General features: G+C 37.2%; 1 protein-coding gene across 1 annotated transcript in view; it reads left to right on the top strand.

Moving 5' to 3' along the window:
• The window catches only part of fgl1 (fibrinogen like 1), a 31,948-nt gene extending 16,921 nt beyond the window's left edge, over window positions 1-15,027 (top strand). The window contains exons 4-8 of the mRNA XM_033029487.1: window positions 1,820-1,979; window positions 7,279-7,376; window positions 8,767-8,855; window positions 11,010-11,197; window positions 14,491-15,027. Coding sequence (XP_032885378.1) covers window positions 1,820-1,979; window positions 7,279-7,376; window positions 8,767-8,855; window positions 11,010-11,197; window positions 14,491-14,650 — 695 coding nt within the window. The 3' untranslated portion in view covers window positions 14,651-15,027. The remainder of the gene's footprint in view (window positions 1-1,819; window positions 1,980-7,278; window positions 7,377-8,766; window positions 8,856-11,009; window positions 11,198-14,490) is intronic.

Here is a 15,027-nt window from a genome sequence, read left to right as displayed (position 1 = left end):
ACTCTCCTTTCGTCTGTCCCTTGCTGGTTTGTTTGCATCCTGTGTTGGATCTCCTGGTGACCGGACCTTCCGCTACCCCGACTACGTCTCCTGCCTGCCCCTCTTCGGAACCCTCGCTCAATCCTGAGCCTCTGTGAGTACGGTGTACCCATTCCTGTGTTACTACTCTGTGTTACAGTATCGTAATAAAGTTTGTTACCAACTATACCTGCCTGATTCTGTGCTGCTATTGGGTACAAGCTATACCCGTTACACCTGGTGAACCTACACTGCACTCCCGCAATAGCAGGAATGTCCTTCCTCAAATTTGGAGACCAAAACTACACACAATACTCCAGGTGCGGTCTCACCAGGGCCCTGTACAACTGCAGAAGGACCTCTTTGCTCCTTTTTCTCAACTCCTATGACTCTATTGTTGGAAGATATTCCGTGTAAAAATTATATTGAAGCTCTGACATGATATTGCCTTTCAAAACTCAATTTTGTGAGTTAGCTTGTGTCAGTCATATTTAGTTTAATTTTAGTTTAGAGATACAGTGCAGAAACAGGCCCTTCGGCCCATTGAGTCCACGACAACTAGCGATCACCATATACTTCTCTATCCTGCACACTAGGGACAATTCATAATGTTTTTTTACTGAAGGCAAATTAACTAGTGCAAAAGGGTGATCAATGGTCAGCATGGACTCAGCGGGCCAAAGGGCCTGTTTTCATGCAATATCACTAAACTAAAGTAAAATTTGCTTTGTAGCCACATTTTAATAAATCGTAATTTTAAATAACTCAATTAAGTAAATTGTCAGCCTTTTTCCAAGCAGAGACTCAACCTGTCCAACCTTTCAGTATACTATCATATTTTTGATGATATCATTGTAAGTCACCTCCCAAGTAACTTCACATCCTTTTTTATAATATGGCAACCAGATTTGTGCACTATTCCAAGTGTAGTATCACCACACATTCAACATGGGCTTAGCACAATTCATCTCCTTTTTAATTTTTTTACTCCAGAGATATATCATAGTTTTTCCCTTCTTTGGACTTTATTATTCAGAGGTGCCACTTTTTTATGTTTGTTGCATTTGCAATCTGGGGTCTTTTTGTTTCTCTACCTCACCTAGACTTGCAATTAAATAGTGATCCCCTTAGTTTTCCTATTAAGATACAAACTCACATTTATTTGCGTTGAACTCATTTATCAGTAATATGCCTATTTTGCATTTAATCACGTATTCCTGCTATTTGTTGCAGTCCCCCTCATTGTTGACTATTAATTCTGATTGGATGTCTTCTGCAAGATTAGAAATTCTGTTTTTTTAATTCTAAATTCAAACTCAATAATGTAAATGTGAGCAGCACTGGTTCCAGAACTGATCTTTGTATCCTTAGTTTCAACCCCTGCTTTTGGTCCTGAAGTCAGCTAACTATTTGACTAATTCTGCAATTTGTCCACATTCTCTGATGTTATTCCCTTGTGTTTCATGATGTTTTATCAGAGACCTTTCTTAAAACCAAAGGAAAACTTAAAATCTAGAGGTATGCGTTTTCACATTGTTGTACCTCTTATCTGATGGAAAAAGGTAGAAGAGGGAGTGAGGCTGGGGTGAGATTCGTCCTTGATCAGGCCACCAGCATGGAGCTCCATGTAGCCCACTGTTGCCTCCTCTTCCTTTCCCTTGTCCTCAGATCCATTTCTCCCTTATCTTTCTTCAGCACTGTCCTGACTATATCCAACCCTTCCCCCTACCCCACCACATTTATTTTTCTACAACCAACTTCCCTCGTCAGAATAACATTCTCAAATTTATATTTGATGAAGATTGTGCAGAGCTGTACAACGGTGGTAACAGGCATAGTGGATTTTACCGAATTCAGCCACTGGCATCACGTACAAGCTTTCTCGTGCACTGTGACATGACAGAAGGTGGTGGCTGGACTGTCGTTCAAAGACGAACTGATGGCAGTGAAAATTTTGACAGGTTTGGCACTTTTAAAAACAAATTCTTTAGTTAATACACTTCAAAGATTTTTCTGCATAATATATCTGATGGATGAGGATATTAATTTTACCACCATTGCTACTTATTGAACCCATTCTAGTATTATTGTTCCTTCTTTATTAAGGTGGAAGCTTTCAAGATTCCTATTCAAGTGACACTAATCAATTTACTTTACCAAAATCTGCTTAAACCTGAAATTTCTGCAATCAGAATTTCTATAGTTACTATAATTATGCTAAAACTTTCATAGCTTTTGTGTGTAAAATGTTTCTTAAGATGTAACTTCAATTGACTAACCTCCGAAAAGAATTGAATGTTTTTCCTGTATGATACATCAATTTGAAATTTACTGCTAAATCGTAATTGCATTAAAATGTGATCAGTTACAGGTATTTTAAATGTTGCAAAGAGAGAGAAGTAATTTATAAATTTGTACCAAATCTTTTTTTGTTGAAGTGGCTACAATGAAATATAAAGTAGAAACAAGGAACTGCAGATCTGGGTTTACAAAGAAAGACACAAAGTCCTGGAGTAACTCAATGGGTCAGATCGTATCTCAAGAGAACATGGATAGGAGACGTTTCAGATTGGGACTCTTCTATAACAGTCAGTCTGAAGAAGGGTTCTGATGTGAAATGGTGCCTTTCCATATTCTCTTGAGATGCTGCCTGACCTGCAGAGCTACTCCAGCACTTTGTGTCTTTTCTATGAAACAAAATCCAGCTTCAGCAAAAGTACACTTCTGTATCCCCGTTCTCTGTCCCACTATCAGAACTTATAAAAGTGAATACAAGATTTATTTATTTTACGTATTGATATGATATGAAATCTTGCCTCACAATGTTGTTAACATTAAGACGGTTTAGTGTAACAGGAAACAACTTGCTTTTGCATTTTTGTTTTAAAACAAACTTTACTTAGAAATTGAAATACATCATATCACAATTTGACTTTAAATATTTTGCTTAAAGATTGTCTTCATTAATATTTAATTAATAATGTATTTAATATAAATGGTTCAGAAGCATTTGGAAACAAGCAACAATTAAAATTTCTACAACAATCCTAACTGATCATTTGAAATTCACATCTGGAAATAATTTCCTTAAAATTTGACAATGGAATGTGAACAGCACTAACACACCCAACGTTTATTGCCAAGCTAGTTTAGTTTTGTTATTTCATTGCTCTTGAGAAGGTGGTGGAGAACTGGCTTCTTGAACAGCTGCTTGAACTTTTACTGAAGTTACAAGTACAAGAACTAGAAACAAGGAACTGCAGAGGCTGGTTTTGAAAAAAATAGACACAAAGTGCTGGAGTAACTCCGCAAGTCAGGCAGCATCTCCGAAGATTGAGATTAAAAGTACAAGATCTGTTGGGCTAAGAATTCCAGTATTTAGACCCAGTAACAATGATGTAATATCTTGATATTAGGAGAGTTCAAGTTCAAGTGAGTTTATTGTCATGTGTCCCAGATAGGACAATGAAATTCTTGCTTTACTTCAGCACACAGAACATAGTAGGCATTTACTACAAAACAGATCAGTGTGTCCATATACCATTATATAAATATAAACACATGAATAAATAGACTGATAAAGTGCAAATAACAGATAATGGGTTATTAATGATCAGAGTTTTGTCCGAGCCAGGTTTAATAGCCTGATGGCTGTGGGGAAGTAGCTATTCCTGAACCTGGTTGTTGCAGTCTTCAGGCTCCTGTACCTTCTACCTGAAGGTAGCAGGGAGATGAGTGTGTGGCCAGGATGGTGTGGGTCGTTGATGATACTGCCAGCCTTTTTGAGTGTGTGACTTGGAGGAGAACTTGCAAGTGGTGACGTTGCCATGTGCTATCTGTCCTTGTCCATCTGCATGGCAGAGACCATGAATTTGGAACATGGTGTCAAAAGTGCTTTGGTGCATTGCTGTTATTTGTTAATGACACACATTGAAAACTGGTGTACTGGTGGTGATTAGACTGAATGTTTCAGGCTGGTGAGTTGAGCTGATTACTTATTCTGGATGGTGATGAATTACTTATGTTGCTGGAGCGGCACTCAAGTAACTAAATGGAGAATATTCTTTCCAACTTCTGGCTTGTGCTTTGTAGATTGGGAAGTCCAAAAGCAAATACACTTTTGATGATGCCCAACTTCTGGCCTTTTGTTTTTGTAGTGACAGTATTTACATGGCTGCTACTATTAGATTTCTTGTCAATTAAGCTTCCAGCGTTTTTGATACTGAATGGTAATGTTGAATGTCAGGTGGAGGTAGGTAGATTCCCTCATTTTGAAGATGGCCGCTCCCTAATGTTTCTGTGCTGCAAATATTACTTGCCACATCTGGAATATTGTCGAGGTCTATTTTGTGTCTTTATCAGAAGGATTGTGTATGTCCCCATATTTGTCAAAAGGCACTGTTCAGTGGAACTCCTGGGGTTTCGATATGTATGGCACAATGACGCAGCGACTGAACTGCTGCCTCACAGCACAGGTGATCTTTGGTGTGCGGTTTGCATGTTCTCCCAGTTAACAAATGGTTTTCTCCCTCAACCAAAGACATGCTGGTTTGTAGGTAAATTGGTAGGCACACTCAGCTGCCCCTTCTATCTGAAGGGAGTTGATGAGCATGTATAGTTTAGGTATAGTTTATAGGGGGGAAAAAGGTGGGGAATGGGAGTGATCTCTTTCCCAGCATAGTTTCAATGGACTAAATGGCCTCTTTCCCTCTTAATGAAAATACGACCATACAGTAAGTCTTTCCACTGATTTCCATTGACTAGTTTTACCATGTGCCCTTGACTCGCCGATGTAATTTAAACTCACTACACAAGCTTGGCTATATATTAATGTTTAGAAAAGGATTCCAGGATAGATGAAGCTGAATAGTGCTGGTGAAATTCAAACTGATCATCAATAATAAAGCACTGGGCTAAAGAGCTCTACTTCGCTGGTCTGGATTCCAAGAGGCGCTTGTAAAGTTCTGCCGATACAATTGGTCAGGATGTGAGCAATAAATTATTCAGAGCACCTTTTAAGAGTGGAAAAAATGAGTCGATGTTTTATGAATACAAGGCTTAGAGCTAACCATGATGTGCTTCATTTATAGAGAATTGTTTCACAGGAAAGTAAAGACTATCGTAATTTATTAAAACAACCTCAGTGAAAATATATGGCGGTTGATGTTATTACAAAGATCCCAAGCAAATTAAAGGCAAATTCAGCAAAAGTAGATGGCAGTACACTTTAGACTTCTTGACTTTAGAGATACAGTGAGGAAACGGGTCATTTGGTCCACCAAGTCCATGCCGACCAGCGATCACTAACACTATCCTACACACTAGGGACAATTTACAAATTTTACCGGCCAATTAACCTACAAGCATGTATACGTCTTTGGAATGTGGGAGGAAACCACAGCACCCGGAGAAAACCTATGTGGTCACAGGGAAAACGTACAAACTCTGTACAGACAGCACCCATAGTCAGGATCGAACCCAGGTGTCTGCCGCTGTAAGTCAGCAGCTCTACCATTATGCCACTATGATGCCTAGTCTCTTATGCTTAAGATCTCTACCTCCCTCAAGATCTGAGATGGTGCTTATGATAAAAAAAAATTTCACTGTCTTGACCAAACAATTCTTGTATTAGGAGTCTAGATATTTGTGAAGGCAATGTCATTAGTTTCTTGCAAAAATGCAATTAGTGTACAGTATCTTGGTTTGATAATCATAGCGTCAAGCAACAGGGAAACAAGCCATTCAGCCCACCAGGTCCCCTCTGACCAGTGGGTGCTCATCAGTAATGAATCTCATCTTTCACCCCCCATGCCGAGGCAATTAAATTGCTCCTGTAGACTCTTTTTAAATGCTGTCAGCAACTCTGCTTCCACCAGTCCTCAGGCAGCAGTGTATTACAAATATTAACCAATTTCTGAGTGAAAAGGATTCTCATCAAAATCCCCTCTAAATCTTTCACCTCTTACCCTGACTCTTTGTCCTCCAGTTTTCATAAGTTTATGTTCTAGGAGAAGAATTAGGCCATTTGGCCCATCGTTCAATTATGGCTGATCTACCTTTCCCTCTCAACCCCATTTTCCTGCATTCACCCCATAACCCCTGACACCCTTACTAATCAAGAATCTGTCAATCTCTGCCATCAAAATATCTATTGATTTGGCCTTTACATCTGTCAATAAATTCCACAGATTCATCACCTTTTAACTAAATATATTCCTTTTCATCTCCTTTTAAAATCTCATCTCCTTTCTCATCTCCTCTCTTTTATCAACCTCTGAGAATAGTTTCCTGCCGACTACCCATTTATACCTCCATAATTGTATATATTTTATTTATGTCTCCTTTTAACTTCCTCTGAAGGGAAAACAGACCCAGCCTCTCCAATCATTCCTCATGTGTGAAACATTTAATGCTTTTAATTGTGCTTATTGATTAGAATTCAGTACCTTCATTTCCTGCAGGTCCATCAAATGCACATGGAATGAATTAAACAATCAACAAAAATAAAAAAAATGTTCCTTACATTTGTTGATTATCAATTTTCACCGAATACTGGAGCCTTCTTTTAATCAAAATAGGTTTTCTTATGTATTGCAGTTAAAATGTTTATTTAAATGTTCCTTTATTTTCTTTAGAAATTATTGTTCATTCCCATTGGCCAAAGTTACTTTCAAGCTTGGTTTTAAGCAGTTACCAATGTTCACCAAAGCTCTCATCAGAGTTTAAAGGGACATAGTAAACAACACAAAAATCCCACCTAACTTGCATCCTTCTACAAAGCAATTCTGAGTCAAATATAATGCAATCCGAATACAATTAAAACAGATGTAGTCATCTTCTCTTACCTAATGAATTAAAGATATAGGCATAATTAATAATGGATACAGGTGTACAATTCATAATTAATGTGCATGCTCATGTATAATTAATGATAGTGTACTCTCTCTTGCTAGGTTGAAGACATTCAAGATTACCACAGACAGTTCAAATGACACTACCTCCTTATTGCACATTGACCTTTTCAGCAGTTGAATGCAATCTAATTTCTACTGCACTATTTTTTACAATTCATTTCTGATTGGTTCACAGTAAACATTTTTTTAAATATGATCATCTAGCTTCATTTGCAGTAAATACAGAGAATTGTGTCCAAACATCTGTTACAAGTTAGCCCTTTCTGCCACACAATCTTTTACAGTATCTAGTTTTACTTTTAAGAAAATAACTTTTAAAATAATATATTTCACAATTTCTTTGCAGGGTTTGGTCTGATTATAAACGAGGATTTGGAAACTTCCAATCAATCAATGGTGAATATTGGTTAGGAAATGACAACTTGAATTATTTAACATCACAGGGTATGCATTCCAACACCTTTGATTATTATGAGCTGCATTCTTTCTAATTGAAATACCGGTTAAGATTAAACGAACTGCTTCAATGTAATTTGAATCCTCTTTGTAGAATAGAAAGGAAATACACTGTCTTTTGTGAACAGCGAGCAGTGCATGCAAGGATTTTGCTGTGTGCTTATTGACCCAGCATTGTCAAGAACTATGGAAGGGACATTTCCAGCAGAGAAGTTGGGAATCTCTGGATGGTTTTGGTCCAGAAACACAACTGAAAATGATACACGACTGTCCATCGAACGTGTCCAAAGACAGGCAGCTCGATTTGTTACCAAACTTCTGAATTCACTCGGTGGAACCCTCTTCAAGACAGACGTAAAGCTCACCATTTGACCTGTTTTTACAAAATGTTAAATAGTCAGCTCGACATAGATTACCAAACCTACACCAAACCTATTAAGAGCAGACAAGGGCTGATCCAATTCGATCCAATTTGAGATACCAGCTACCAAGACAGATGTGTACATCAATTCATTCTTCCCCCGCACAATTAAAGCATGAAATAGTCTTCACCCTACTATAGTTACTCAACTAGACGCAACTAAATTTAAGGTAGCTCTTTTCCAAGAATCCTTTTTTGCTCAAGTCCACCCTCTGCCACCTCCAGTTTAAATTCGATTTGGAATATTTTGAAGGACCAAGAGCCAAGAACATGATAGTTGTGCAGCTGCATTTTCTCCAGAGATGCTGCATGACCCACTGAGTTACTCTAGCACTTCATGTCCGTCTTTGATATAAACCAGCATCTGGAGTTCCTTGATATTACCTTCGAGGAGATGCCTTGCCAGGTCAACTATTTCTTTCCCTCTTCCTTTCTAGAGTCCAGGCAATTCCTGAGTCCGTCAAATGCATTTTTACAACCTAACTTTCAGTAATATAATTGAAGTTACATTCTGTGCATTGGTATTGCATGCTATTGCATTAGTGGTTGGGCCATTTGCAATATGTTCACAAACTAGCCGAGTTAAATCTTCACCAATGGACAACTGAGAATAAAACTGGCTCCTGCTTGGCGGTAAGCACTGCGCTTCTCCACCTCAACCTCTTCTCAAAACACCAAAGAGTAAAAAAAATCTCTCCCCTTCTTAAGAAGATGTTAACAGGAAAAGCTTTACCACTCTGGTTTGAGAAGCAATTTATTGATTTTTTTAAAGTAATTATTTATTATTCATAACCAACTGAGATTTCAGAATAAGCCAGACCCACTTCCGTACTTATATTTCTACAGTGTTTTACTTTTAAACTTGGCAATCTTGCTTAAGAATTTGAGATTTTTATTGGACAGCCCAACTCAGTAAGGTTAGAAGAATAAATATATCTTCCTTTTTCTTTATATCAGGAGATTACACAATGAAAATCGATCTTACTGATTGGGAAGGTGATAAACACTACGCTCAATACAAACACTTCAAAGTTCAAAATGAGCAGGTGAGGATAATTGGGATGAATAAATGTACTTTTTTAAACATTTGGTTATAATCAGGTTACATGAGACATCTAGCAGCATTCTTTCCAAATGGGGCATAGTGACTGACAGTGTTTTATGGGCATCCTGAAGGAATATACAGTATTTTCCAATTTTGTATGGATCAAATTAATCCAACTATATGAGTACTGCTATGGGCCACTTCATTTAATGGTGAAAGAATGACAAGAAGTTGCATTCATGTAGTTTATTTAATGTTGAATATCACCCTTCTAATCTAATTGCGCACCCCCCAAGATCACAAATACTCCCTGCTTTATTGAAACCCCTTCCAAATTTCTTCAACCAATTGTGTGACTATTGCATGACCTCCTCTGTTGATGAGCTGTTCAGATTTTAATCACAAGAGGAACATACAGGTTGCCAATAGATCCCTCATAATTAAAATGATCCTCAATATTAGGTAAGCCTTGAACTTGCACCTTCAAGTAAAGCATTTGATCTCCGTAAACGATTTACTTCAACTTGTGAACTTAATTGTTCTTGGTCAGGAGATCAACTGCAACAAGACCTACACATGTAAAATCCTTATCTTGTTACCCCTATAGTGCACTGGAGTTGTTGTCTAGACTTCCATCTACTCATTATTTGGTCCTAGTTCTGAGCATTATCTCCAATGGCTTTTTACTCTCTATGAAGTCCTTTCACATATTACACCCTTCTGATCTCTTGTTTCTTTCATATCTTTATTTAAATCCCAAATCAAGTTGTTTTTCCATTCCTGCTGCAATACTGAGAAAGTTCTGATCATCTTTTACAATCCGTTAGCAATTTGACTAAGTTGATCAGAGCAATTTCAACCTCCACCCACATTAGCCAAATGTAATTTTACACATCTACTTGTCATCAGGGAATCAACAGCCGTGCCTTCACACCTTACCCCCAGTGCCTTCCCTGCAGTGTTTGCAGTTATCTTACCCATGGCCTGTATTTTATCTGCATGCTGGTGCTTGGCAACATCATATGAAAATAAATTGTTAGTTTCTACATGAAAGCTGATAGTTTACCTAGCGTTATCTCAAACTACATATCTTACTCCTTCTGTCGCCCTACGTGGTCAAACATTTGGCCTGACTTCCAGAGGGCGAGCATAAATTTCCTTCAGCTAAATATTGGGAGGACCAAAACCATTATTTCTGCTCATTTTCACAAACTTGATTTTCCAGCCAATTACTCTATTTCTCTCTTAACCACATGAAATCTAATCAGATTATTTGTAACAATGTCACATTTACCCTCCAGTTGGTTTTGACCTCATATCTGTGCGATTATTAAGATAGCTAATCTCTATTGGCCAGCTTCATCTCTGCCTCAATTTATGTGGTACTGAACCCTCATCCAGACTTAACTATTCCAATGTCTCCTCCCCTCTCCATTCTATTTGCTGCAAATTTGAAGTTATCCAAAACTCTGCTGTTTACATCATAACCACACTCTCATGTACCCAACCCCCTTTGCTAGCTGACTTACTCAGTTCTCATTTAAGCAAAGTCTCAAGGTTAATGTTTTCCTCCTTGTTTCCAAATCTCTCTAAGGTTTTTCCCAACAAACCTCGTCAGATGCTGCATTCCTCTGATTTGTCCCTGCATATCCCCGATTTTTGTTGGTCTTTCTGTGAATTGCCAAATTTTTGTATAGTTCTTGAAAGTATTTACTATCCATAAAATCAAAGATCTGATATATACTCCAATACTCCAGCAAATTGCATGGATTTGTCTAGCCATCCCTTGAGCTTGGGTCTCATCAATTCCTTTTTTGTGACGGTATGCGCAGTACGGAGTACCAACACCTCCAAAAGGTTAAAAACAAACTTTTAATATTTTTAGTATTTTTATTTTTTAAACATGCATTGATTTTACTGTTTTAGATATTAGTTTATTAAATTATGTTAATGGGTCCCAAAATCAAAATAGAATAATGGTGCATATTAATGGAAAGAAATGTTGATAAATGTTGCTTAATTTTTAATCGGTATGCCGACTGGCACCTTTTTTTGACAAAAATAGCACCAGGTAACATTAATATAATTATTACTCCTGGAAATTGTTTAGGAGGTGCATTTTAATTAAGAGAATTGATTTTGTTTTTTTGCACAGAGTTCATATGTTTTAAGCTTTGGCGCCTACACTGGAACTGCAGGGGATTCACTGAGTGGCACTTTTCACCCAGAGGTCCAATGGTGGGCCAACCACAACGGCATGAAGTTCAGCACAAAGGACAGGGACAATGACCGTTATCATGGCAACTGTGCAAAGGAAGACAAGGGTGGATGGTGGTTTAACAGGTTGCTGAAAATAATATTTTTCTTGACAAAATTCATAATTTACAGTTCTTATACTTTCAACATTAATATTGGACCAGAATTGGCAATAATTTCTTTTTAAGGGGATAATTTCCATTCAAAGTGGCATACTCCGTTTACATTTTCAAACGATGAATAGTTGTCCCACTCTAATTGATACTTTGCAAAGGATGCTGGGGAGGTGAAAACTGCATGTGATATAGAGTTGTTCCTCCACTTTAATTTTTTCCAGCAAAATCTGCATGGACATAAATATAATTTGTTCTGGATACTCTATTTTAGACACAATGACTATTTTAGCTGATGATGATAATCAAAAAAATTGCAGATGCTGGAAATCTAATCTAAAGATATGTAAAAGCACAATGTCTATGTTTTGCACACAGAGCAGAGCTCAGGAAACCAAACTAAAAATCTGCCAATTTGCATGTCTGTTGGGTCTAGCATAAGGAAGTGCACTACATTCTTAATTGTTCTAAAATTCCCAAATGAGGATACCCATAGCCCAAATAGGCCTATTTTTAATTTTCCCCATCGAAAATTGATGACATTTCTTTCTCCGAACTCTTTTTGAAATATATTGCTGAGATTTTCTTTTGAGTTGGATTTATTCATCTCAATTGACAATTATATCTATCATCGTCTCGCTAAAAAGAATAGTCTAATGTCATTAGAATGATGTGTGTCTATCCCATAGCGCAGTAACAAAACAATCTCAGTATCTAAAATTTTGCATGAAAGTTAGGTTTAGCATTAGGGTGTCCACACTACACTCGACATTTCTTTCAAACCTCCAAAGAAGGCCTTCCATAGCCCCAGTTTTAATTTCCTCCATTGATGACTCTTTTCAGATCGATTTTTGATGTACTAAACATATGGGTGGACATGACCCAAGCATTTTGGATTTACCTAAACCACAAATAGAATCTGTGCAAGTGTCTGTAGAAGACCAGCAGCAACCTAAACAAATATTTTAGCGGGATCCCAAAGAAATACTTTGGATGCTGACACATAGACTGCTTACGAATACCAAGGAATTGTTTTTTCTTTGGATGATTCTGATGAAACTGGAAGCTATTTACGTATTAATCTATTTTTGGATAAAATTCAAAGATAAAACATAATGGTCCTGTCTTAGGCATTATCAGGCTTTTGAGAGGAGGTAAATAAACACATTTGACTTCAAATTCCTTTAAATTCCTTGTTGCTTTGGTGGTAATGAATTTCAAGGAACTTCATGAAATGCAAGGAGTTTGGAAGACAATGGTGCATGTTAGGGGGAACGATAGGCAGTGACTTTAGGAGTGCTTTGAAGTCAAGACAGACAAATTACTAATTTTTCAACAGTCAGTGGCTGCTGATAGTGTTTCTTCCAATCCCAAAGATCTTCCAATCAGACTCCCTGGGAAGCCAGTGTACCAGATTTTAACTGAATTTTAAGAATCCATTCATCTGCGTAATGCATCCACAATATGCATGTTAAGCAACAGCCTCAGATGCTTGCAGATTTGCCAAAACTCTTTTCAGTTAGATATTTTCCAGGGATCATTTAAGACACATTATTTACTGAAGTCTGGCCTTATAGTTCCCTTTTAGTCTATTCTAATAAAAACAGAAGCTACCAGTGGAGCGAGAAACAAAATTAATGATACCTTTCATAAGAATGAGAAGACTTTACCCTGTTCTTCTCTCCACAGATGCTGCCTGACCTGTTGAGCATATTCAAAATCTTCTGTCAATGTCAGATTTCAAGCAACAATCTAGTTTTTTTTAAATCACCATAAGAAACTGAAACTGAATTTAATATATAAAGCGATTTTAGAGTTGGAACCAGAAAATGACATGATAGCTATAGAATTAATACAAACACCAAATGATTTGATGGAAACTTTTGCAGAAGATTACACTCCATCTTTTCTTGGTCTGACCCTTCGAATGCAACCTTGCACAAAATGGCTGCCTCTCAATGTCTTCCATCATTGCTAATAATGGGATATAACTATTACGTTTGTTGTATTAACTCCATCAATACATTAATAAAATAAATAAATTAAGATGGTAATTATTAAGGGGTAGGCGAACCAGAATTTTCAGCGACATTATGGCATACCGTGTTAGTTGGTTATGGGTGTAGTAGGGCGGCAGGAAATGAACCAAGACTGAAATAAATCAAGTCCTTACTTTGGCTGCAAGCTTCTATTGAGATCTATTTGGAACATAGTTTGTGACCTAAATATAGCTGATGACATTGGATGGGGAAGGCATGTTGGGAATGAGTTTTCATATGAGTAATTCAATCAGCCCTGCTATCTTTATTATGAAGTACATTGCACCCTACATGAACTTGATTAATGATGTTCCCAACCGTGAGATTGAAGCCAATTTGGCAGCACTGGAATGGAGACACAAGCAAAAGACACATTCCTGTCCTAAACTCTGACTTTTAATTATAAAATTACCTCCTGTTATTAAATAAGCATCTTGTCTCTAGTTTAACCCTACCTACCTCCTAAGTCGAACTGCAGGTTTGGTGAACAAGTTTACATCGGCATTGCATCAACCAGTAACCATCTGCATTCACAACTTCGGTAACGGGGATGTAAAATTTAAGATGAATAACAAATGGGTATAAAGAAATATGACGGAGAATCGCAGCATTCAAAGAGAAATAACCGATAAATACTGTACAAACAAAACAATTAAAAACATGATCATAGTTGGTCTTACATGCTATTAAATAAATGTTGCAGTTACTTCCCAGCTATTAGTTTCTAGGTGAATGCCTAACATAGCATTACCCAATACAAATAATCTGCAGACACAAGGAATTGCAGATACACAAAAATGCTGGAGAAACTCAGCAGGTGCAGCAGCATCTATGGAGCGAAGGAAATGGGTAACGTTTCGGGCCGAAACGTTACCTATTTCCTTCGTTCCATAGATGCTGCTGCACCCACTGAGTTTCTCCAGCATTTTTGTGTACCTTCGATTTTCCAGCATCTGCAGTTCCTTCTTGAACACAGGAATTGCAGATGCTGTTTATCTTACATAAAACAAAATGCTCGGGTAACTCAGCGGTTCAGGCAGCATCTATGGAAGGAATGGATAGGCGACATTTTGGGATGAATATTTTCCATTAAATTTAGGCTGCAAAATCTAATTTATTTGGGATACACTGCATTTACGGGGTTGTTAATTTAAATTGACTGCATTGAAGGGTTATTCTTTTTTATAGTTTTCTAGATGTTTAAAAATGTAACATGTTGATTTTACAGATGTCACTCTGCTAACTTGAATGGACATTATTACAATAGAGGACCTTTCAATGCAAATACAGATGACGGAATTGTATGGTACACATGGCATGGATGGTGGTATTCACTAAACTCCACAGTCATAAAGATAAGACCTTCTGAATTTGTACCTTCAGAATGAATTTTCCAATTTTTTATCAAATTTGACTAAATTTGTATTATTGTACTGTAATAATTTCTCTAAGTAATGCTTATGCACAACATTGTACATTATTCTGCATAGTTATTCCTCCAACATTTCACATGGCACAAAACATTAATTGGTAAAATAATAATGCAGTCCATTTGGTATTTTCCATTAGTAGCAGTATTTAACATTCAACGTGTATCACAAAGCGAACATGTATTATTATCTGAGTAGGGTTATCTGATTTTGGTGTGTGGAGTAGGTTGTTTTAATGCCAGGTATGTGTTACATTATTCTACAGCATGACACATAAGACATATTGCCACATTTTATCTGTTTTTCCATAAATATATTTTAATTCAAACAATCAA

Source organism: Amblyraja radiata, chromosome 1 (assembly GCF_010909765.2).
Source record: "Amblyraja radiata isolate CabotCenter1 chromosome 1, sAmbRad1.1.pri, whole genome shotgun sequence".
Classification (NCBI taxonomy): domain Eukaryota; kingdom Metazoa; phylum Chordata; class Chondrichthyes; order Rajiformes; family Rajidae; genus Amblyraja; species Amblyraja radiata.
Note: the sequence above shows the minus strand (reverse complement) of the source record. Positions and strands in the feature narration are given on the sequence as shown.